At 35.6% G+C, this 26,690-nt stretch overlaps 1 protein-coding gene across 1 annotated transcript in view; it reads right to left on the bottom strand.

Annotated features, from left to right (window-relative positions):
* The window catches only part of ANGPT1 (angiopoietin 1), a 171,573-nt gene that overhangs the window by 74,714 nt on the left and 70,169 nt on the right, over nucleotides 1-26,690 (bottom strand). Inside the window, exons 2-4 of the mRNA XM_074846774.1 lie at nucleotides 16,572-16,727; nucleotides 13,376-13,497; nucleotides 4,302-4,534 (exon numbers count right to left, since the gene is read on the bottom strand). Of these exons, the coding sequence (XP_074702875.1) occupies nucleotides 4,302-4,534; nucleotides 13,376-13,497; nucleotides 16,572-16,727 (511 nt within the window). The remainder of the gene's footprint in view (nucleotides 1-4,301; nucleotides 4,535-13,375; nucleotides 13,498-16,571; nucleotides 16,728-26,690) is intronic.

Here is a 26,690-nt window from a genome sequence, read left to right as displayed (position 1 = left end):
TTTGTTGGGGAAAAATAAAGTTTTAGGCATTTATCTAGATTTGAATTTGGAGATTACATAATCTTTTAAAAGTTACTTTAAATTTTCATCATTTGGAAGGCTAGTGTCTGAAAATGCTGCTGTTTTAGAAATTCTGTTGTAGAAATTTATTGGCAGCCGCTGCCAAGATTGTTGCCCTTGCCTAAAAAAATGCATAGACATTGTGACAAATCTATTTAGTCATAGACATAGGCCAAAATAGAGACATGAGAGTCCCCATGGTATCCTGCATATATTTGAATCTCTGTAGGCTTTGTGACCTATTAGAGTGTCTTTTTTAAGGATTACATGCAACTGAAATCCTAGAATCACTCACACTGGGACAGAGGTGGGTGGTATTTTGGAAACCAAACTCACAAACAATTCCAAGTTTTACAGGTGGCCCCCATCCCAAAACTGGTCTATACCAAAACTGACAGTGAAAGTGGAATCTGGATTTTGCATTTACATCCATTGGTATTTTAAAAATGTATCCTTTGTGTGGCTTTCACTTTTTTCTCTCTTCCTCATTTGCCTTTATATCCTTCAGAAATTCACCTAAAGTTTGTCTAGTCACTGTGGAAGTACCAAAGCAGATTTCTTAGGGTTGTCAACCAGTACTAGGGAGTATGTTAGCTAAGCTTCTCAGAGTATAAAACTGAAAAAAAAGCAGTTTCTGTTCAGCCCTGTATCTCTACACTGTTCAGCTATATTATTCACAGGCTCCTGGGAGGCAAACTTCTGAAAGTTTCCCAACTTATTTGAATTAATCTAAAAATAAATCTTCTGATATGATTATATTATTACTGGAGGAAATTTATCTCATGTTTTGTAATCAAAAAGTAATGGTTATTACCATCTTGGTTTCAAATGAAGTTGTTTAGCTGTATTATTATTTTATAAAAAAATAGTTTTAAAAATAGTAATTTCGGTTTCACAAATTGGAAAATCCTGAATACTATGATTCATGCAAGGAAGAAAATTTTCCTGTCTGTGACTTATCTTGGGGGAGATTTTTAGGTTTCTTAGTATGGATAATAGTTTTAAAATATAAATATAAATAATATAAAATGCATAGACTTAGATTTTTTAATTTATGGTTGAAAATCCAACAAAGGTACTTAAGGCCATTCTCAAAATATGATAGTATTTAGACATACTTTGCAATTCCTCTCAACTCCTGTGTTCATCCTTAGGAAGTTATTCATCTTTGACAATCTGGCCTTCTAGACTTGATGCCTGGCTTAGGTTGTGTTTCCTTTCAAAGATGAATGTCCCTAGTTAAAAGCCTGAAGTTTTTAAGGGGACCCATCCTTTGCTAGGTCTTCAGCTTTCTAATAATTCAAAAATCTTTATCAATCTACCTTAACTTCGTCAAGTACTATCTTTTATCAGTGGAAAATATCACTCAATGTTACTGGGTCTTCCTTTTCTTCCTACCATTATTTATTTTATATACTTCCATAACAGCATCCCACATACCTTCTTTCCCATCTAATAGTTCTTTATGTTACAGCTCTGTCCCTCTTAAGGAAATCGTTCCAGGTCTCTAATTATTTCCATTGTCCTATTCTCTTCTGGAACATTTTCATTTCTGCTATGTCCCTTATGAAATTAGATGACTGAGATTTACCAAAATATGACAGAAGGGGTGTCATTGATTTATGTATAACATTTTGTTATTCTCTATCAATAAACACCAGTTCTCACAGGATATTTTATGTTTTGAACATTAGTGCACACATAAAGATTTGTGTAAGACTATCTAAACTTCATATTTTTGTGTGAATTTAGAGTAGCTCCAGTGGTACTTCCCAGCATGCATATTTTTCCATCTTCAACATATATTTGCAGACTGAAGCTGGTATTAATTTTTGGTACAACCAAATGCTTTAGTATTCAGCCTTTATTAGAGTGGTCTTTATGCTCCAGGATAATTTTAACTTAAGATGTCTGGCTCCTTTTTCAGCTGTGAATGTGCTTACCAAAAATGTTGGTCAGCTAGACTTAAACAGACAGTAAGTGGAAACATTTCTGCAATTATTTTTCTTTAAATAAAAAAGGTATCCAAGGAAAATTCTGAACATGTTGATACACAAAAGGTAATGGAGTCCAAAATCAAGGGTTTGAGTTAGGGTATTAAAATTGTATTTAGGCATTTAACTGTGCTGAGCATCTTTTGCTTCCATAGTTCCTCAGAAGTAAAAAAACTGTTGAAAATTCAGGTTTTCAGGCACCTGAATTTGTACCCAGGAGCCCAATTTGAAATATCCACTTTTGTAATCCTCTCTCAAAGCTTTTATAAGAACCAGCTGAGAAAACTGAGTTTAGGAAAAATAGTGGTTTGGGTTTTTTTATTTGAATAAAATTCAAAATTGTTAGAAAAACCTTTCTAACCTTACAAAGAACTTGCAATATATCTCTGTATGAGAATAATATATCTTTCATTTTGATATTAATTTTAAAGTACTCCTGAGCTCTATTAGAACACTCTGAACACAGCTTTGCCAGGTTTCTTTGCCAAAAGACCATAAAACATAATAAAAGATTTGTATTGCATCACATTGTTTCTCTCCTGATATGAGAACAGCCTACTATGAAAGATGTTATTTAATTCAAAATGCTCGAGAAATATATAACAGAATAAGCAGAAGGGAATATTTAGAATGAACATGAGAGGGAAAAAAAAGAAGTTTTTTTAAAAAAAGTAGTCTATCAACATGGGTTTAAGCATGCAACACTTCCAAAGGAAGAGATGTAATCCTCGTCATTGGAACAGTTTAGATTTAAGCCACACAAGTTGCATGGGAATATAGAGCAGAGAGCAAACCCACACTGCCTTGAGCTGAATAGTTTGAATGGTCTAATATGTCTTCTGCCTCTTAAACAAGAGTATTGAGTAACGATGCAGGTGACAAGGTTTTGATTGGGGGGTTGGGGTGGTTGTTTCAGGTTTCTGGGTTTTTTTGTTTGTTTGGTTTGGTTTTTTGTTTTTGTTTTGTTTTTAGATAATTTATGGCACTTAGCCCTCTAGAAATACAATGAGCAAATATGCTGGGCTCTTTGGACTGCTGGTACTTAACCTCACATAGACCTCTTTCATCCATGCTTCCACACTCACTGAATGACTAGCACAACTTGCACATCTACAGTTCCTCTCTAAGTTTACCCTGTACCTTTTCTCAGGGGGTTTTGATGGATTCTTCCCAGATGGATATTATTTTATTTTCTCAACTTTCTTTTCCCCAGTATTTTTAACCCTCTGCATGCTATTCCAGGCACAGTTGTTAATCCTCTTTTAGCTGTTATTCTTAGCATATGTCTTTTTTCTTATATTCTCCCTTACATTTATCCTTTCCTCTATTCTGTATTACTTTGCCTTGTTTTTTGTAGTTACGAATTTGTTCTTTCCAGTGTCCCATTTTCATTCTTTACAGTGGTTTCCATTCAACCATCTCCCTGAGCAGTTCTGATGAAAGGAATTTCTTTCCAGAGACAATCTGCAGTGTTGTTAACATTTGAGAATTGAAATCCTACCTGAATTTCTTTCTCAGTCTCTGTAAGAAATGTTTACTAAGAAAGGCAGACATGAGAATTGTCCTAGAATCTCTGTCAACCCCTTCTTTCAAAGGATGTTATTTCTATCTTCTGTGTTTGTAGTGTGCATAATGCACCCAAAACCAAACAAAATCCAGCAAGGCAGAAGAAAGAAAAATGATCCCTTATTATAAATAAAATCTCATTCAAGAGAAGAGATTCATCTTTTGGATGTCTACAACACCATAAGTACATACATCGAAGTTCAACAACATTATAACCCAAATATATGTATAAAGTTCTGGGTTACTCTCCTTCATTTAGTACCCTGTTCTCTCCATTGATTGTAAAGGACATCTAGGGTAAATCAGATATAGGCATCTATAAAGTTAACATCCCTGTTTGGTTGGATTACTCACAGAAGAAGGAGACAGACTTCAAAGGAACAATCAGTATTGCTGATGTGAAGTCAGTGGAATTGTGGCCTACGACAGCTATGATCAAGGTATAACAGCTCAGTGACATTAAATTCAAAAACTCAAATATGGTTGTTAGCACAAGGGTTGGCTCAGCACTGTCTGAATCTTATTTGAAGTGTGGGTTCTCATCAGCTTTTTTGTCCTCAGTTATAATGTATTTTTCTTTATTGGAATTAGATCGTTAAGTTCTGCCTTTCCAAAAATTCAGGACTTACTTCAGAAGAAATTTCCTAGTACTTCTAATATTTGATAATGCTATTTTCTTACCTCCTTCCTTGGAACAGAGGGTGGTCAGAGTGCGAACCATATCCATCAATTCAAGCTGCTGTTTCTGCAGGACACTGTTATTGCTTGTTGCCTTGTTTAACTGCTTCTCTAGTTCTTGGATTATGTAGCTTTGTCGTGTGACCAAGCTCTGTAGGTTCTCTTTTTCCTCCTTCAAAGTGTCCAGCTCCTCTTTATGCCTTTCTTCCATTTCTAAAATTCTGTGCTCAAGTAAACTAAAATAAAACAATTAGTAGATATTATTTCATGCCAACTTATTAATAAAGAAAACATAACTATTTTATTTTTCACCATAGAATTCAGTACATAAATAATTTATTTTAAAAATGTCATATCTATTAATTCAGCCCACTGATTTTGTCTATCAGCCAAACATAACTGATCTCAAGTTGTGATGTTTGCATGCTGTAGTGCTTAAAATGCACAGGAGTACATATCTAGCTGTTATACCCATCCAAGTGCATGAGCATAGGGCCAGTAACACATTTGTATGTAGAAGTTCAGGCAGAAAAGACTAAGGTAGGCAAAGGAAGGAGAAGAGCAGGGCATTGAAGAGGACATCATTGGTAGTATGGACGTGTCAATATGATAAGAGACAAAAATCAGCGGTAAACTAAGGAAGAGTTTGTGAAGGTCCCTGCCACTGAATGGAAGATAAACATTAGGAGATATGAGGTACCATCAAGGGATATGGAACCCACATTAAAAGTATCATTTGATGTGGTCAGTGAAGCTGGGAAAGGAATTGTGTGCCAGATGAGTGGTATATGCTTTTACATTAAGAATAGTTTCCCCAAAAGATAAATCAGAAGTTTGTATTTTAAGATAGGATTCCCTTCCTTTCCTTGAGTCCACATACATATTCCTCCCTCCCTTTTTCTGGTTCCACAAAAGGCTCCTCAGACAGAAAAAACTGTTGTGTGTCATACTATATGACCTGCTTACATCAATTTTTATAAATAATTTTACACATGTATGGAAACACTTTATCCTGATTAATATTATTTTTCTAGTACCCTCTCTGTCCTGAGTTGTAAGTGTACAATTTACAAAGATCAAAGGCATATCAGATTATATCTAGAAGAATAGAGGAGTTGTAGACATAAAGGACAGCTAATATCTGTCAACAGTGAACAAGAAGTTTTTCGGGCCAGGGCTTTGATGCTGTAGTGAGTGTTTAGCAGAAATAATGTATTAATATTAGATAAAGAAATTAATTCAAGCCTTCTATTACTTTCTGTTCAGTAATTCTACTGTATATGCCAAAAGAGGTGTTGCTCATGCCCATAAACCAACTGGTGGTTACAAACTTGCCAACAAACTGCTTCCTGTTCAGTCTTAGGTTTTATTTATTTGCACTCTTGTCGCACCTTTGTTTTTACTTCTGGATAATAGATCAGTGGCAAAATGCCTGCATAATTTCAGGTCATTTAACCTAACTGAAGAATGTAATAAAATCCATATGGATTTGTTTCTACTAGATATCACAGAGACTTAATAGGAGCTGTTACAAATGATAACAATGCAAAGATTAAATTCAGGCCCTGGATTTGCTGTACAAGCTAGAGTAATATAAAACCTTTTTTAATTTTTTTTTTTAACTAAAAGAAACCAAACATCAAATCTCTTTTTCTGAAATGTTATAAATGTGGAACTTACAAAGATACTGAAGAAAATACACTTTGTAATATCAACATATCTGGTTCTGTGAAAACTAGAAGGATCAGGGTAAAGGGGGAGAAAAAGAAAAGACAGGAAGGGAAAACACTTTTTCATGAGGTCCCAAACGCAAAGGGAACATATCTCATTCTAAAAGGCTCATTAATTAGTAACGAAAGCATAACAAGTTTCAGTGGACTGGAATCAGATGATAGAAAGTTTCAATCTGAAATGAAGTACAGATTTTGAAGCCAAAGAAGATAAATTATTTTAACACCTTATCAGATCTGTAGCTGATTTTTTTCATCACTTGAACTCTAACATTAAACATGATGCCTTTATAGTCTAGACTCACATGGATTTTTTTGAGAATATTTATGTGAAAGTCTGAGCTTTGTTATGGAGAAGGTCAGACTAATTAGTTTAGATAGGCAGAAGTGGTTGAAAATGTTCTGATGGAACTGGTTTTAGTCATAAAATACTGTTCAAAAAAATAGAAAAATGTTTTATGTGAATTTTATCAGTTCTGTCCACTTTTTCACAGAAATTATTGAAATGCTCATTTTGACACTAGATTTTAACTTTTTTGATAGACTACAAGCTATATCGATGCACTTTGGAACAAAGTGAGCTCTGGGCAGTCTGTGATAAAATGGATGTTAGATGTGGCCACATCCCAGTCTGACATCTTACAGTCCATCAAAAATACTGTGCACTGTCAACGTAAGAGATGTCATTCTGCAAGTCAGAACATTTCTTTATAGTTAAAAGGTAAGTAAACACAGAAAAAGTTCCCTTTATCTTTGTCCATATCCTAGTACAGTACAGGGCAGTTCCCTAATTCCACAACATCCTCTTTGCATGTCCACATCTAAAAGATTTCCATATCTGAATGATTTCATGTAAAAGAAAGAAACTTTGACAGCCAGAATTTGTGTATTACATTACTTGTTTCCCACCATAGCCTTCTTAAGACCATAGTAAAGGAACCCATGGTGATGACAGTCTTATTTGTAGCAACACTGGCAGTGTCAAGCAAGAAGGAAGAAGCTGAAAATGTTTAGAGCTTTCCAGTTTGGCGTCTATAGAGACAGACAGCAAGCATATGTTTTACAGCTTTAGTAATAATACATCCTAATATTTATGAGTAGTGTGTCAACAACATGTGGTGGAAAGATGGGAGTGTCACAGCACTTGATTCCTTTACAGTTTTCTATGTAGATTGAAAATTCTGTATAAACTGCAAAACTAAGCTATTTTAAGGAATGCATATGCATTTATGTAGTGGACTTTCTATATCCATAAATCTACAATAGATGAGAATAAGTCCTGAGGATAGGGCTGCTCCCTGTATTCCTGGGAGAAATTCAAGACATCGCACTTTACTAAAAATCAACAAGAAACCTTTGGTCAAAGCTCCAAATGAACAAAAGCAAAAACTTCACATAGAATGGGGATTTCTACACTGGCCTGTTCCAAAAGGAAGAAATCCTTCAACAGCATGAGAAAAGCTGCTCTCATGGTCTTTGACTCCAATGTGGCCAGAAATTTCATTTGTATTGTTACATTCATATTTATTATAGCTCATTTATTTTTTTTTTTTAAAAAAGTGCTAGACACCTCATAAAAAAAATCTTGAAATGGTTCGAAACCAATTACAAAGCTATTTAGATTTTCTTTAACAGTTACAAGACTGCTCTGTTCTCTCTTTTTTCCTTGTGACATCAGACAATTTCTAATAGACAAATACCATGAAGAAATAACTTTGCTGAGTGCTTGGTAAAGATACTTTCTCAATTTTTTAAAGAGGCATTGTAAAGACAGAGTTAAAATGAAAATATTTCTACTAGTTTTCATCAATGACTATTGCTGACATAAAATATTAAAGAAAACAAAATGAAGGCTGTCTCTATAGCAATTAATCCAACAATCTGTAAAGGTTAACTGAAATTCTTATATAACATTCTTTTATAACACTTTCCAGTGACATGTTATGGACATGATGTAATAAGGGCCTCTTTTTTACAGTGAGTTTACCGTATGTTTTGTATACATTTGAACTTCCTATACATTTCCTATATGTTTGAAATTCCTATATGTTTGAAAACATTCCTGACCTAGACAACTGAAGCAGTCATGGGAACTGCAATACTCACAATAAAAATAAATCACCATTCACTAGAAGCATCATATATATACACACACGTGTATATAAACACACACACACATATATGTCCTTTTTATAATTGTAGCCTTCAATTTGGGGAAAAAAAAAATCAGGCATTTAGGCAACAGAATGAAATTGTGAAGAAACTGTTGTGAAATGTTGTTGTTAACATGGATAAATACAAGTATCATCCATTGGACAATGACTCTTTGGAGTCATTATCTAGAAGGCAATTAAACTAAAAACAAACACCACCACTCCCCTCAAATCAGAAAAACTTAATTTTCCTAAAGGTTAGCCATGTCTCAATGTCCAATCTATTTATCTTGGCGAGGCTAGGAATCTAATTTCAACCATACAAATGATGTGTTAACTTTGACAGGGTATAAGCCAGTGGGTGCCTCAGTGCTACTGTGCTGTATCCAACTGATTCAGAAAAAGCTCTCTGATAATGCTGGAGAGGGTAGAATGTCCATACAGAAGTCAAAGAAATACTTCCAGTGAAAGCTGTTGTCATTTTGAAAGGTGATGAAGTAGAACATATAGAAAGTACTCTGGAAGCTCTCTGGGGAGGAAGGAAATTCTGGTTTAGACAATCTGCCTTATAAGGTAGGTAGTTTATTCACTAATCCATTCCAGACCACAGTGGTTTAAGAGATTTTTTTATCTTTATTTTCAGAGGCCTCAGTTTAGACATGTGAAAACAAGATACAGACCAGATCTTAGAGATGGACATCTTTTGCTTTATAATAATCTTTTAAAAAATCTGGATTTATTAAAAATACAGATAAAAACATTTACTTTGTTAAGCTATTCAATAAATAAAGATAACGTCACACTAGAAAAAAATTCTTTGGCCATATACATGTGGTTTTCTTGTATTATGTATGTATGAGAAGACAAACAGGTAGAGAATTTGAATGCTTACTTTTGAATGCAAGAACAGTATTTTCTCATTGAAACAGCTTCTTTATACTTGCTTTTACATGAGTGAAATTTTCCCTATATTATTAGGTGCTGACCATTCATACTTACTTTGGTGGTCTGATATTGTCCGACAAGTTTAAGGAAATATAAAAATATGTGTCCCCATATTTCTCAAGGCCAGTAAAGTAACTGGTCAATTAGCATTAGTAAGCCTATTTTTTTTATACCAGTGATAAGAAAATTCCATTGAAATCACAAAAGTGTAGTGAAAAATCTGGATTTATTTTTTTAGTACATGAAAAACCTGTAAATAAAACTTTTCAGACATATTGTGTTTCCCCATGTTTCATACAGTCAGATTGAAATTCAAGAATCATTCTAGAGTCCTCTCATGTCATAGAATACAACAGTTGTACTGAATGAGTTAATCATCTAGTTTGATTGTCTGCAAATTCAAGTTGGATTTATATTTAAATTTACTTCCACTATTTATTGCTCAAGATCCAGAATTCTATTACATTTCTCATTTGTTTCATTTGAGTAAATAAAAAGTTGTTTTCACATTTGCATATTGAAATACGTGACGCACAATAAGTTAAATGCAGTTGGTACACTCTGGAAAAAAATGGGGGCTCAAAGTCACTTAAGCAGGGAAATCTCTCAAGAGTAAATCTAAATAGTTTATAGAAAGCTCTTGTGGGAGAAAAAATGGCAATGGAAGAAACCACCATTTACATTATAGTGGGTGGGAGCCCACAAAACTGAATTATTTATGGCATGAAAGCACTCAATAGAAACATGATTCTGGGGCAAATGTGACTGTTTATGCCATAGAATATCTTTCACTTCAGTGGGATAAAAAGAAAAAAATTGGCCACTCTTCCCAGCAGAGGCAGGAAGTAAAGAGAAAGGCCAAGAATAGATATATTTCTAGTCTAAATAACATGCATTGGTCCCCTGTTGATATGCAGTGTTCATTTTATTTAAGGATAATATACAAGTTACTGTACTACATCAATGATCAGTTATTATTACTATAAAATTTTGCATTACTTTCATCCAAAATCCAGTTCTTTGAAAGTGATTAAGATCATTATTATTATTTTATATAGAGGAAAATTTAGCACAGAGGGAGAAATGATCCACCCACAGTACACTGTCTGTTTTGATTATTTTTGCAATCATAATAGTTCCTACACTGGTTTCCACTGTGGTGTACACCTACTGCAAAAGGAAGCCCTTTCCAAAAAAGTTTACAGTCAATGTAAGCAACTTTGATAAAAGGAGTCTTCTCTCTTTTCTTGATGTGAAAGTGATACGCACAGGGATGAAGACATTTTAACTGCAAATAACTACTGAACATAGCCTGATAGGTAATCTATAAGTACTGTTTAAAGTTAAGCAAGCTGAAATCATTAGCATGTCCAGAAATCTAGTATCTGCTGAGATCACCAAGATTGTCCTATAGTGAACTTGACACACACATAATCGATTTCAGGATCAGGATCTACAAAGCCAGGACTATGCAGTTCTTTGTTAGGAGTAGATGGTGATACAGGACTTGATGATCCATACTTTAGTGTAATCATAACACTGCCCTCTCCCTAATTTTATGACTCCCAAGGACAGAGTAACAGAACCTGGGCAGTGTATGCCAGGTTCTTGCTTCATTACAAGATGAAACTCCATGTGCTTTTTCATTTATCCACATACAACTATACTTCTGAGAGAAAGAACTGGGTATAAAGTGTGCTTTTTAAAATACCCTTCCTTTCTTCTGAAAAACCAAGGCAAACCATTTTGTCATGTCACAGATCATTTCATCATAATGTCAGCCAAGTCAAAGGTCAGTTTAAGTAAAACTTACTTGTTTACTGACATGAAGGCTTTACACCCTGACACATTGCTAAGATAAATAAATAAATTCAGGTTATCAGGTACACAAGACTCAGTCTCTTGAGCAGCCAATAAAATTTTGTTGCTAATCAGATTGCAGCAGATAAATATACAAGTATTTATATATTTAACTAATGCTTGGGTTAATCATAAATTGAAATAGGTTTTTTAAATATGTAGAATGAACTGCCTCCTGCATATGCCTGCTCTCTCCTTAGACTACAGGGAGAGCCCATGTACACAGTTTAGGTGAATTATTTAATTCTGACATGGCTGAAGTCAAAGTTAATCCCACACTAATTTATTCATATTTCAAATTAGTCAAAGGAAATGTGTGGGAGTTCAAGAGTTTCCAATGTAATCCAACTTCTCCAGAATAACATCAGATGTAATTACTGGTTATAAACAGTTGTTAGATTAAATATATTAAATGGATTTTCCTTACCAGTAGCAATAATGGTATATTATTTGACCAGCTTTGCAACTAGACACACTTAGCAAACACATTTTTTTGTAACAATATTTTCTATTTTTCAGCATTATCTGGTTCTTTGCCTTCTTAACCCAGTAGCTCAATGACCACTGTTGTTAGTCTTCCTTACATATAACCACCACAGTTGCTGATTCCTGTCCAGCAGGACCAGACTCATGCTGCCTTTTTTGCCAAACTGTCTGATCTCAATTTAAACAGTCCTCTAAAGCTTGTAGAGGAAGGTTCAATAACTACCTCACTTTTAAAGTTGTTTGCCTTATTTCAGTGTCAAATGTAGTTACAGGAAATAGAAATCTTAGTCCTAGCCAGATTTATCTCACAGTTGTTCTTTCTAGAAGGGACCTGAGAAATGAAAGCACTGTCTGTCCTCTCTGCTTAAATCTGGGTGTTACAGAGGCAGGAATATGAGCCTTAGGTCTCTAGAAGGGCAACCAAGAAGTAAAATGGTTTTACCCCCTGTATTGAGTGCAGGTGCCCAGGTGCTGGCAGGGGGGGCTGCAGGGGCAGCCTCTGTGAGGAGGGGCCAGGGCTGCTTCCAGCCAGCTCCAATGGACCCACTGTTGAGCCTGTCAGACAAGATGGTTACACCTTGGGGAAAACATATTAAGAAAGGGTAAAAACACCCTGTGACAATGTGAGGAGTGAAGAAAAAAAAAGTGAGAGAAACAATGCTGAAGACACCCAGGTCAGAAAAGAAGGAGGGAAGGAGGCACTGAAGCAGAGATTCCCCTGAAACCCATGGGAAAAGACCATGGTGGGGGAGGTATTTCCCACGGAGGACCCCATGCTGGAGCAGGTGGAGATGTCCAGGAGGAAGATGCAGCCTATGGAAAGCCCACAATGGAGCAATCTTATCCTTAAGGACTGCAGCCCATGGGAAAGAACCATGCTGGAGAAGGGAAAGAGCATGAGGAAGGAGAAGCAAAGTGTTGTGAACTGACCACAACCCCTGCACTGCTTGGTGGGGGAAGGAGGTAGAAGAATCAGGAGTGAAGATGATCCTAGGAAGAAGGGGAGGTAGAGGGGAAAGGTCTTTTTTGTTTTGTTTTTATTTCTCACCATCCTACACTGTTATTAAGTGGCAATAAATAAGGCTGTTTTGTGCATGACAGTAACTGTTAAGTGATCTCCCTGTCTTTATCTCGACCGCAAGCTTTTTCATCATATTTTCTCCCTCTGTCCTGTTGATGAGGTGGAGTGAGAGAGCAACTGGGTGGGCATCTGGCAGCTGTACAAGGCCACCCCACCACAAATTCTCTGAGATACTGGATTGCTAAATCCAATGACTTCAGGTACTGAATCCCTGCATAGCACAGAAAGGGACAACACTGGAACTTCTTCCTGACTCTCACTTCACTGCTTAAAAAGTTATGTACTGCTAAACAGTTTTTTCTTCAATTTCAACATAAAATAAAAATGTTTACCATTTACTTATTCTTTAAATGGGGCATGGCTCCAAGTATGCTATATACAATTGAGTCCAAAGACAAAGAGATCCTTCTACATGCTAAATCTTTGTATCCATTAAAATTAGAAATATGAACTACTGAAGCTTTTCTGTTTCTTATGCACTTTAAGATAGTTGATAATCTCATAATTTATATTTTTCTACTTGAAAGTGCTCATACAAGTTACCCTTATGCTTTTCAGTAGCAGAAACTGTGATCATATGACTAAGTTGTCATGAAGCAAACTGCAACGTAAACTCACAGTGAACATGGAAAGTACCATAAATCAACTTACATTTATCATACAGAAGCTAAAACAGTGTAAGTTCACATCCTAGTTCTTTTAGCCATTTCATAAATATTACCTATATTTTCCACTTAACATCAGTTGTTTAGAACAAAGCATGCACAGACCACTTTGTGATGAAGAGAGAAAGAGTATAAGAGACCAGCTACTCATTCTTACCTGTTTTTCTCATGAATTTTTAGGATTTCGTGTGTCTGCTGTAGCAACTGTTTTTCTAGCTTGTATGTTGACAGTGAATTTTCCAGTAGCTGAATTTCAAGTCTGGATGTTTGATTTAACACCTTAAGGATAAATTAAAACAATTAATGTTTATATTGCCCTGGTTATGTTTGTTATAGCAACATAATGCAACCATTTCATTTTGATTTGATGATTTGTCAAAAATTGTTTCTAAATCCCTTTTTTAACCTCAGCTGCTCAGCTGGTGCAAATGAACTCAATCAAGCTACACTGACATGTACCAGCTGATATTCCAGCACCTTGTTTAATGTAGAATTATACTAGGCCCGCAGAAAAAAGGAAAGGTGACTGCCAAATAAACTTCATTTCAGTGGAAAGAACAAGAGGTATGCCACAAACCTGCATTCCTACAAAGCATGCTTAAACCAGAAGACTGCAAGAGTACTTGAACTGAGGCCAAAGTGTTGCATCCACAGTTTTGTAAATAGAGCTCCTACTTTAGCTTTCCCCTGAGTCTCTCTTTTGCACCGTTGGCAGAAGTCTGGTGTCTGCTTATGTTATCACTACTTGCAGTCTTACACAGATTAAGATGCAGGTTGTGATCCTAAGCATTGTTTCATGCAATTGTCTTTCAATGTAGCGGTGGTCTGATTTAATAGGACAAGTTTTACTAAGTACATCAGACTGAAAGAAGCCTTTTAACTAGATGAAAGAGAATAGATTCTAACAAAAAATATTTGAAAGTTGAAATAACAATGCTTTCAAGAATTAAAGCAATAATATTAAATAATGTTAGTTAATTTTGTTGGGATATCGTCATTCATTACACAGAGTCTGAAGGAGTGTGTGTAAATAATTTTTGTAGATACATGTGCACACAACAACTTAGATGCAGTCACTTCTGGAACTGAAAATGATGCCTCTTTAATGGAACCTATCAGACCTTTCTTGGAAGGACATTTATCAGTATCAACAAAGGATTATATGGTAACATTTTCTCATGCATGCATGATAGGAATTTGTTACAGAACATAAAGCAAAGAGAACAGTTTTCAATCCAGTGCCTTATTTTTGTTTGAAACTGTTGATGTTTACAGAGCTACTTGAGTTGTCCTTTTTTTAAGGGTACAGAGGTTGAAAAATTTAGAAATGATCAATATGCAGCTGTTATGTTGTTCAAGATGGACACATCTGGAAGTGCCAGGAAGCATCACCACAGTTTCAGAAGGACCTGGCAGAAATTGAAAGTTTATTACAAATGTTGGCAAGGGATAAGAAGGTAGGAAAGCACCAACACATTTCCAAAGAGGATACATCTGTGGAGCAGCCTATGAAACATCAATAGAGCTTCAGGTAGAGAAGAAAACCTAAAGGGAATCAGTGGGATTTTGGATGGATCAGGGATTGGGATGGGTCAGTGAGATTTTAAGGAGGTGGAGGCTCTATCTTCAGTCCTTCAGGCTCCTCCTTAGTCTGGTTTGAGTATTTCTTATTACAGGCATGAGATCCTGGAATGCCTTTCTCCTCCTTGTATCCTTACAGACCTTCACGTCTCTGCCATGCATCTGGCTACCTCCATGACTGCCAAGAGCAGTCTCTTTTCACTTTCTTGAGCCACCTGCACCACTCTTTTCTGATTGATGGTAGATCCAGGGGCTACCGGGACTTTTTCATACTGCTGAAAGAGGGGAGGTAGAAAATACCAACACTGAGCTGAAAGTCAGAGCAAATACTGCAACAAGGAAGAGCCACTCCAACTGATATCTTGAACATCCCTTAAATTCTTCAGCAATAGGTATAGAAGGAGGAAATCATCTGCTCCTTCACGCAGTTGCCAGTGATACCTCTCCTTTGAAGTGGTTCCTCAAAGGAAAAGTGAGACAGAGGCAATGTACATTTTGTCCCTTACCTGCTTAAAGGAGGAAACCGTGAATGAGTACTCAACACTTACACCTAGGTAGGTCTTTCAGAATATAAGAAGAGTTCCTACACCTCCCTTTTCTTTATTAAACATATACTACAGCCCATAGGTCTTCACCTCTTACGTTTCCATTTAGATATTCAGTTGATACTGAATTAAAGATTTTCCCCAACATTTTCATAAGTCAATATACGATGCTTTAGAAACTGTAGTCATTGAGATCACATTTGTAAATGAATGCTGATCTATTAACCAAAATGTAGAAAAAAGATGTAGGGAACACATGTAAGACAACGTATCTGTCTTTCATAATTACTGCTGTTTCCCAGTGTACTGTAATGCGATTATGTAAAAACTTGGTAATGATATTGTAAATGTAAGGACATCATAACACAAAATACAATCTTTCAAGATGTACATATGCTATTAGAACAAACCAAATAAATGCAATACTTTAATTCTCCTGTTCTAAATGAACAACAAGAACAGTCCAGCTGGTAATATACCACATGCTGTGAAGACCAAGAAGAAGTCAACAAAAATAAGGAAAACAAATATGCATCTTAAACTGATAAAAGAATTCAAAAGACAAAAAGCAGTACATGTGTTTGCAGTAAGCCCAGTATGAAATTGTACTCTGTATTATGACAGTGGTACTCTTCACACTTTAATCATAACAGTAATTTTAGTGCTAGGAATCATATGGAGATGGCTCTTTAAATTCATGTGATGTTATATAATTTTACAGTAATATCAAATACACAGTGTTTTATAAAAAAAGCTGATGCTTGTCCCTCTCTTCACAGTGTAAAAGCTGCAGCCATACACTACTTCTCAAATAGCTGGAAACATCTTGCGGAAAAAAACCCAAAATTTCTACTAGTAGTAAAAGAGGCAAACAACAATGGAGATCAAAGTTTCTGTTTTAGCCTGAAACTTGTTATTTAACTTGACACTTGTGTCATTCACAGTTGGTAGCTGAGCTGTTTATTTGAAATCAAATGCTGATTTAGTTTCCTGGACAGTCCTGCCTGCCTTACACACAGAGAACTAAATATACTAACCAAATGAAATCAAAAGAAAGACACACAACAAGGGTCAGTCATCACTGTTGTTTGTACCAAGAAACAGAGTGTGTATGTTTCTTGGAGCCCTGTGTTGAAATGTTTTGTGTGGTGATGCATTGGAAAAGAAAGAGGATGGGAAAAGTTCTCTGCAATTAACAGCTTTTAGAAAACCACTCTGGGAACATACCTGGGTTTCAACATCCGTGAGTTTTCTCGTCTGCTCTGCTGTCTGGGTGAGGAGGCTCGTCCCTATCTCAAGCATAGTGGCGGTGTGGTTCTGCACAGCATTCTGCTGCAGCTGCACCATCTCCGATTTCATGTTTTCCACAATGTAGTTCTCAAGCTGTAAAAGAGAAAAGGTTGTAGCTGTGGTATTTTTACCTGTTTAAGCATTCTGGTGACATAAGGATGCATAGCTGACATTCTTGTCAAAAGGAGAAATTTCAACGTTTTCAAGGGCACCCCAAGTCTCAGTTGACCCTGTGACTGTTGGGGTAGGGGTCTGACTATCTGGGTAGCCCCTTCCAGTCACAGAGTCCCAGTGTTTTTCCAAGCATCATATCCTGTTGGCATGAGCTGGAGCAGGCCCTGCCTGCCTCCATCTGTGTCGAGGTTGCAGAGCATGTTGTGAGCATTTGTGGTAGAGATGTCATGGCAGCTCCAAAATAAACTCCTAAAAGAACAAAGCACACCACAGGGAAATGCCAGGTCCTAGTTGTACATCATAGCTTACTTGTGAGTCCTTCCTGGAAGAGGTCCTACCATATCCTACCTCCCCTGGATTATTCCTATTTCACAGTCATTCAGCAGTATGATTTTTTTATCAGGTTAAATCCCCACAAAGTTTCACAAGCTCAGTAATGAACACAGCTTAGTTTAGCTGTGACCAAAAAACTGTAAAGGAATGGAGACACTGTCATGGCAATAAAAAAAAGGAAGACCAAAAACCATAGAAAGCTCTTTTGTCTCTTTGCTTCTGTTGTCTTGATACTGTTTATCTTGCATTTGCAGTATGTTGAACAGAATCTGAATCAGGACTTTCTAAATAAACTGGGCACCCCAAAGAGAGGGGCACTTTTTGTTTTGGTTTGTTTAAGTTAAAATAGGCAGGGTCATTCCCTTGTAGCTACCTAGGTCCTCACCCTGCCACAGCAGACCAGAAACCCAGGACTAGTCTACAATATGATGAGATTGTTTCTTTCTTATAGAGGCAACGTTCTGGTATCTTGTTTGATGTGCTCCATAAAGTGTTAACACAGAGAAAGGTGGCCCAGAACATTGTTTTCAATACCTCCCACTGAAATCAGCTGGAATCCAGCTAATTTACACCCAGTGAAGATTTCATTCTCAGTTTCATTTTGTGGCTGATCACGTGTTTTATTGTTAGCTGATTCTAGACTTAAGCAACCACTGTTTTACCTAACAATTTTAATCACATTGGACCTGCTTCTGCAGCAGTAAGCATGCTTCATTATGAAAGGTAAGCTGCACAGCTAAGTAGTAAGAACCAGATGGAGTTTATTTAAGGACTGAAGAAAGGAGGCAGAGGCAGATATACAGTGTGATTAATAAGAAGGGCTGCTTTCATCCTACCTATAAGCATACCTGTGCTTAGGGGTGACTACTGTTAGACGTTCTGTTGAGCCACATGAGCTGAGCTGACAAAAGATTTGTTACAGATTTGATCATTTATGAGTGCCTCCTACTGGTTTTATAAACATTTTTACAAAGAAAGAACACTGCAACAATGTAAAATATTTTCTGCGCAAGACATTTGTTCATGTTTTGTTTGTTTGCTTGTTTACCCCAGTTTGGAGAAGCACTTAATACCAATGACGGTCAAAACCAAAGTAGATGTCCTACAGTTTCAGACAACAAAAACATTTGCGTGTATTGCTAGGTAACCACTCTGAGCTGGAAACCTGCAGAGTGTTTAAGTGGTGGGGAAAATTTCTTGTTGAATAATCTGATAAGTATTAAAATGAGATTTAACAACCAAGGAAAACTGTATTGCAAAACAATGCTTGCAATGGATGTCACTATCTTCCACAACCAGTGTAAGTTTACTGCTCTGATTTAGTTTATTACTGTGAGATCTAAGATATTAAGCTAGTTCAACAAAGATTTTACAGATCCATCACATTTTGACACCATGTTTTTATGTTGGGAAGTATTTTGCCTGTATATTTCTTTCATATCAGATAACGTATTTTTAGCTACCCTTGGATTCTTGTTGTTTTCTAACCAGTCTTTTTTTTTTTTTTTTTTTCCAAACTGTCCTTTGGTTGCAAATAATCTCTCTGAAGGAGCCCCACAAACTGGATGGTTGTCCTTCTCCATATTTTGGTCCAGGTACTGGATCACCTGAAGGAGTCAGAGCTCTCACTTCCTAATGAAACAGGGCTCTCAAATCACAGTATTGCCCATGATGGGGTACCAACACATACATTTCCTCCCATCCAATGTCTTTTGTTTCCAGATAGGACCATAACATGTCTGTGGTATGGCTGTAGAGTGCCTGATTTCTTAGTCCGCATCTTTCTGAAACTGCCTTGCTGTACATGGGCCATGTGGTGTAAGTGTGTAAAGGATATCTGGAAAAACCCATACAAAAATATGGTGGCTACACTTATTACACATCAGAAATCAGAAATTAGGTATTTTCACACATAAATAAAAAGAAACACAGAGATATAAATATAAAAAGACAAAAAGACTTGCCTGTTATTTTACTCACATTACTCAGCTGCATCTGTGTGGAGCTTGAGCAGGTTTTGACTAGCAAGAACACAGGCATAGATTGAGGCATATTGGATAACATGTACTTTTAATTATTGTAGTTTAAAACACTCCCCATGGTATTCAGTCTTAGGCAACTGCCCTTGGTTACTCACCCTTAAAACAGTCTCTGGTTGAATCGGAGACTGACTCATTGAAACAACAGAGTTGATTTTCCTGTTTCAAAATTGCTAATTAAATATTTTGTAAATACTTGGTGTTTTGTACACTGCAACAATAGTTTCTGTGAGCACATCTCAGGAGTATCAGGAGCTATACACTGAATCAAAGGAGAGTAGAACAAGCTCTGAAATAATGTAGAGATTTTATTACATGAATTTCTCTTCCTTCTTTCACCCACTTCTTTTAATTTGCTCAGTAGATTTATTGGTTGCAATACTGTACCTGCTAAAATGAATGGCAAAATTCCCATTGACTTCAATAGGCCAAGATTTCACCTATTATTTTTATTGCAGGAAACCAACATTTACCAGATTTGTTACAGCCAAGCACTGAGTTTTATCTGAAGCCTTCCCTTCTTTGGAAGCATTGTATTAAGTGTACTGAACCTTAGACTGAGCTTTCTTTGTGGTTAGTTAAGAGGAATAGCATCCATTTAACAGGTGATAAAAGGATCCTTGCAGGGTGGCCTCACAGAAAATGTGACATGCAGAAACCTATTTACAGAAGTAAATTGAAGAAAATTTAGGGGTTTAAGACAATTTTTAGAACCCCTTCATCCTATAATTAAGTTACATTCAATTTGTCCAGAGACTTTGCATTAAACAGTAAATATATACTGTATGATGAAATATTCTCTTCAGTGAATCTACTTTTTATATTTGCATTTTCAAATCTTTGTATTACTGTTTCTTCTTCTTTCAGTTACTTTTTGTTGCAAAAGTGAAACAGAATTCTTTTCTGCATTCTTTTTCCCCCATCCCACCCCTCCCACTATATGGTTTCTATAGCGCATTGATGTCCTTGTTATTAATTTGGCTGCATCTGCTTTTGGTAAGACTCATTACATTGCACAGGAGTTTTCAGTAATGCAGAATTACCGATGGGATGCATAACAACGTTATAACATTCTCAGAAATAAAACTGTCAGAAGGTTCAGTGTTATTGTTTAATAAACATTCCAGAGGATTATGCTTTAAAAGTATCTAGCTTTTTCTGGACAATGTTTATTGAGTAATCTTCATAGTAACCACCCAAACACTAATAGAACTATTAAAATGGAAACTGTAACTTAGGGCCTAAGTAAATGATAATGATTTGTGGCAGATGGCTTATAAATAAAATAAGAGCTTGCTCTTTTACTTTGATCAAGTAATGTTGGTCCCACATAATTATATGTTAAGGACTGCTACGATATCCAGATGACATTAGGTTTTCATACAGTGCCTTAGAACAAGAATGCAAGTTAAAGTACCGATAGACTGCTCTCCCTCTCCCACCATAGATTGGACATGATTTGGAACAATAGAAAGAATGGGCCAGTAATGTTTTGTGAAAACTTTTTTGTCTCATCTTGCTTTGCATACCTGAAGATATACTAATAATACTATACCACAACCACCAATGAAAATTCAGGTATTCTTTCTTTGTTTTTCTATCTGAGAGAGGGTCATACCTCCCCACACTGACAAACTGTCTCGGGGAGTCAGATATAAAAGTGACGTTTGATGTAGTTTGTATTTTATAAATACACAAACAGTCTTAGTGGGAATAAGTTGGAAGAAGTTGAAATATATAGAATACCATAGAATTTCTTTGACTTTTGCAGAAGCAGAAAGGGGTTAAGATGGAGTTTATTATGAAAGAAAGAGATTATATTTGTGTATTGAAAAGGCTAGCATTACATATATTTAAAAAAAAATAACATCTACTACTATTTGTCAATAAGAAAAGATTGATAAAATGACAAATTTACAGTGATGCAGTCTTCTTGTATTACAAATCCAAGGAGTAGAGACCAACCAGAATATATCCTTCCACTATTTCTGATCGTATGTGATCCGTGGGAATCAGGGAAAATGAACATGGATGGCACATAAAGGCAATGAATAATGCTCAAATGTTAACATGTTAATCTGCACCTGATTTGGAACAACCTTAACTGGGCTTTAACCATGTCAAGGAATGTACACATCAACCAAAAAGAAAATTGTAGATATACCATCAAATAGACAATAAAGATGACTATTTTTCCAAATCTATGCTCAATTAAAACTAATAAGATTGCAATAATGATTACACCAAAGGAGACAAGTGATCTGTTTGAGGAAGAAACTACCTCAGATCTTGGGTAACTGATTACCTACATTAAGATGATACAGGCTGTATACTCATAATGCCAGTGAATTTATGAAATCAGACTTGCTGAGCTAAAGTGAGAGCTTTAAATGACTGGTACACAAACTGGACTTACAGAAAGGCCTGTTGGGATATGTAGTATATAAAGCCTTCACAAAGAAATTATTGATTATGAAATACACATAAATATTTGTGGGTTTCAATTCTAAAAGGAACCAGAAAAATAATCCAACAACTCTATCCGTAGCCAAACAAACATTTTTGAAGAAAACTGGCTATAGAAACTCCATTTCTTTTTTTTTTTTTTTTAAATGCAATATATCCAGACTTCTAACTTTAAGGCAGCAAAAAAATAAGCCTGTTAGTTTTTCAGTTGCACGGTAATGATAGTAATTATTTGCATAATACTTATGCAATTCATTATTCTGTAGTTTTTGTGGTTTTGTAGATTTCTGTAGCATTGTAATTCATCATTTTGATTTCTCACTTGGATATTTTTTATATCTTAACCTAAATCACAATATTGTGGTTTTCCTAATTCTGTTCCTGAGAGAGAAACAGACAATGACTTGGAGAGCATGTATATCCTCCTAAACTACCTCATGCTGAAATGAATATCTGCCTTTCTGAACTGAAACATTTGGTTATTTTTTCCAGACAAAATATTCCAAACACATCAAAGATACTCTTCCTTAAATCCTCAAGACCTTAAATGCCTGAATCTTTGGCATTTCATATGTTTACTATCTGGCTATAAAGCATAATTAATAGACACAATTAAATTGCCATCAGGAAAAATTGGTAGTTGACTATGTGTGTTTCATTTATAGCCTGCATAAGACACATAAATATATAAACTGTGACCATAGCGTTGTCGGTATTGAGGTTCACAGATACAAATAACCACTACTCGTTTCTTTAGCATGTGACCAGTGAAACCACAGCTGCATCCTCAGCACACAGGGACCAAACACTGTCAGATTCAGCTACAGTTGACTGATAATGAGATTTCTAATCCAGGTGACTTCCAATATACTAATGACACTTGTCATCATGGTGTTTGAGCTTGGTTTTATAGCAACCTTCAATTAAAAGCTTGTTATGAATAGAGAAGAAACTTTTGCTAGTTAAAAAAGAAAAAAAAAAAGTTTTCATTCTCAGATGATAAACAAATAGATGACCAGACATCTTTGTCAGAAGAAGCCAGGGATAACAGATGTAAGAGATTATTCCAAAACACAGGAAATAATCTTTCTGCTGCATTCAGCATCAATATAGTGTCTGCAGGCATTTTGTCTCCAGTTCTGAATGTTGCCATTGAGAGTGTATGGAAGACAAAGAGGGTTCATAAATCTAGAAAACTGAAAGACTTAGGAAAGTTTAGCTTAATAAGAAGGTTACCAAGAAAATAACTGACTAGAAAGACATAAAACTGCAAAGAGAAAGAGAATAATTTGTTTTACACATCCATGAAGCTGGAGTAAGTGAAGTTTAACTTTTTCGTATCAGGGGAAAAGTTTTCTAACAGTACAGGTAATAAAATATGGATAGGGATTCTGTGGGAAAACTGTGAAAACTCCATCACTGGGGGGGTCTTAAAAGGATATTTTAGGTAAAGATCAGGCAGATTAGATGGTATTTTATAGTTCTTTCTAGTTCTATTTTTTCATTCTTCTCAGGTTTTTTATTACTTCAGACCTAAACTCATGGACTCAATATTTGGAATCAAACTCTATAGTAATATCTCCATCGGACTGAGAAGAGGTTTGGAAAGCTCATCTTCTAATGAAACTTTTAGAAGGAAGTCAATAAAAAATAGGACTCTCATGAATTAAAACCACAACAATTATAAAAACCCAACAACCCACACATAGTGATATAAAAAGAGGAACTCTTGTGTATAGACTAAATCAGCAAAATGAGAAAAGTCACTGAGGATGTTTCGAATGTATGAATATACCTCAGTAGGGACGCAGACTGCTGAACCATCTGAGAAACTATTGTGTTAACCAGCTCTGCAATTATACAATGGCAGCACTTTATTGTACTCAAGTAACTTGTATTGGGCTGCTTTAGAAATTACAGTCTCTGAAAATCAGTCAATTTGTGGATATTCAAGCTTGTGATCGTGGTGGCTTGACATCTCTGTACCATGTTATGTTATGCAATAAAGTACATAAAATGTAATAGGCAATAATAGATAATGATGGTGGAAGAATACACTGTATGACATCCCACTGGAATCTTGGAAAACTGGAAGTAAAAGTATTTCTATTAAACACTGTATTTTAATATGAATAGAAACAGTATTTGCTACACCAGTCAAGACAAAATATGGGGAACACAGAGTTCTTTGTTTCAACATATCAAAAGACTTTCCCAGTTAGGTTTACCCAATAGCATAACATTCAATATATGGGTAATTTATAGGAGCAAGAAGGCTGAGTTTCAGTTTCTTATGAAGTATGTGGCATATCAAAGACAGTGTATTGTCTTAGGCCAAGTATTGATTGTACTGGCCTGATAATTCAATGAGTTTTCTACTAAGGCATCTTCAAGAGATTTTTTCTAATTTGTTTTCAGTTTTATATCACTATAAAAACTTACCTGCTTTAGACTAAAACCCAAAAATCTATATAAATGAAATTTGTCATTTCAAATATAATTAATGACAGCTATTACAAAAACATACAAAACACTTTAAGAGACAATTTCAATTACTTCTTTGTATGAAAATTACATCTCAGTTTTTTAAACTTAAGACTTAATAAAATCAATAAGCAGCACAATTGAGAATCATATCAAATGTGATTAAATGGTCCCATAAGGAAGCTACTTATAACAAGTAAATCATAACAATATGTTCTCATTTTCTACTGATTAGTGATATTTCTGGTTCAAAGAATTATCCAGTTTAATGTTAACCTTTACAAATTTTATTACAGCATCAACAGTATTTTTCTTTCTTGATCTAACTTTCCAAATCACTTAATTCTATAAACTACATTCATTTGATTATACAGTTGACTGCAAATATGAACCATCCCCAATATACACTGAAGGGGAAGGCGTAATTGTAGAAAAGGCAACATGTGCAATCTTATCCTAAACAAATTAACATCTGCAGGGATTTTTAAAAAAATATTTTTTTATTAAAGTGTGGAACTAATTACTTTGGCAAAGATACTTTTGCTGAGGACTACTTTTCAGAATGACTAGTTTTGGAACAACTTCTGTGTAAAAGAATATTTAGACACATTATGGCTCATTCCTAGAGGATGGACATATGACTTATCAAAATTAGTTCCACTGAAATATCTCCTCACTACATTACATATAGTTCTTGAAAAATGTAATCTTAAACTGCATAAATAGTTCTAGTTGTTATATTGCACTGTGAGCTTATATCTAAACTTTCAGTGAACCTGAGAAGCTGTAGTATAGTTTTGAATCTATACATAAGTTTTTATACGTGTTATAGGAGGTAGTATGCTTTAACATGTATTACTTAATCTATTTTTAATTCTGCTTTGTTGCTTACACTCATCACTATGACATATGAGCGTATTGTTGGTATTCTGTGTATGAAAACACTTTTCCTAGAAAGGTTGTGAAATTAAGACTCAACTGCATTACATTATAGTCTTTGCACAAGTTTCTTCTTTCTGTAGAGTTTTATATAAGTATCACAGAAGGGGGAATCTCTTTATTGACTACCATGAGCTCTACCTTCAGCTCTTAGGTTCTCTATCTTAGGTCCTCCCTGATGAAGAAATCACAAGTCCTTTTTATTACCATTTTCTGTCTTTCCTGTGCAGGTTGCAATTTCCTTGGAGATTACCCTTCTTGCCTTTCATCAGCACCTAATAGAAAGTCTCAAAGTCAGCTGAAGACTCAGGACATTATATTGTGATGGTGACTGCAAATAGTCTTAATTTTGGATCTTTTTTGAAAGCATAAACGGGAAGTTTAGATGCACTGAAAACAGTGAAAGTACTGCAATTTCAGTACCTATGGGGCTACAGGAATGCAAGGGCATCCCATGGGCCATTGAACAACTTCCCCAGTATTCCAGGCAGCTACTTATTTTTACCTTCAACTCAGAGAGATCCACAAAACATCCACTCCCTGCATCCCACCAGTCTTAAAACACTCAACAGAAATCATGATCTGTGCACTACGTATTCACATCCTCTATGCATATACTTCTATTGTAAATAACCTAGTTGTGAGGAAAACTGAAAGTGATCTCATATATTTTGTTAGGTGACAGGGAATAATGCAAGTTTCCTAAAGTTTCAGTGTTACTAGAAATGTAAATCTTATTGTGTTCCCTGTCTGTTATGCCTATGATGTTTCACAGACACCTGGTAAGGACTGAACCATGGTAAGGTTTTGCCTTGTCCAAAATTAGATGAAGTGCAGGGCCAGTGATCCTTGTGGTCATGATTAGTGTTTATGCAGTTAACTTTACCTCAAAACAGAGAAAAATGGAAGTAGAACATATCTGCAGTGACAGTGTGGTTTGTGGTCTGCTTGAGGCCACAGCATGCTGCTACCAACTTCTGACTCTCAGTGGAGTCTTTGACAAGCTAGAGCACCCGAGCAGCCAAGGTGTTTGTAAGCAGATGAGATCTCTTACCTCAGTATGGCTTATTTAGTGAAAAATGTTTAAAAGAATCCTATCTATCTACGCTACACAGAATTATAATATTTTAATTAGAAGCCCTGGTTTTTTTCCCCTCCTTTGCCTAATAATGGCAAATATTATTTTAATTTCTTTTATGTCTGATATTCAGCATCTGGCTTCAACACCATGATTCTGGTTTATATTGAAGACTGATGTTCTTGTCTATTTGTACTTAATATAGCAAAGAGCAAAGACTTTACATGCTGTAAAATCCATTCCCCCATAGAACCCAGGGAGGTAGAGGCCTGAAATCTGCTGAATTACTTCAGCCTATCAGCAATTAATATGTAGACAAGGGTTTATATATTCTCACACACAGTATTTATGTGCATAGATTTACATCAGTGTATACATAATAAATCCCTTAAATTTTGGGTTATAAATGTAGGTAGACAGCAGTGTTCATTTGCGTCCTATAAAGTTTGACTATATTTATGGTTCTTAACTTTTATTACAATAATCTGGGCACAAGCGGTTTAATGCTAGATGTTCTGGATACATGACAATGTTTACTTTGGT

Source organism: Strix aluco, chromosome 1 (assembly GCF_031877795.1).
Source record: "Strix aluco isolate bStrAlu1 chromosome 1, bStrAlu1.hap1, whole genome shotgun sequence".
In the NCBI taxonomy this organism is placed as follows: Eukaryota; Metazoa; Chordata; class Aves; order Strigiformes; family Strigidae; genus Strix; species Strix aluco.
This window is presented reverse-complemented; position numbering and strand designations above follow the sequence as displayed.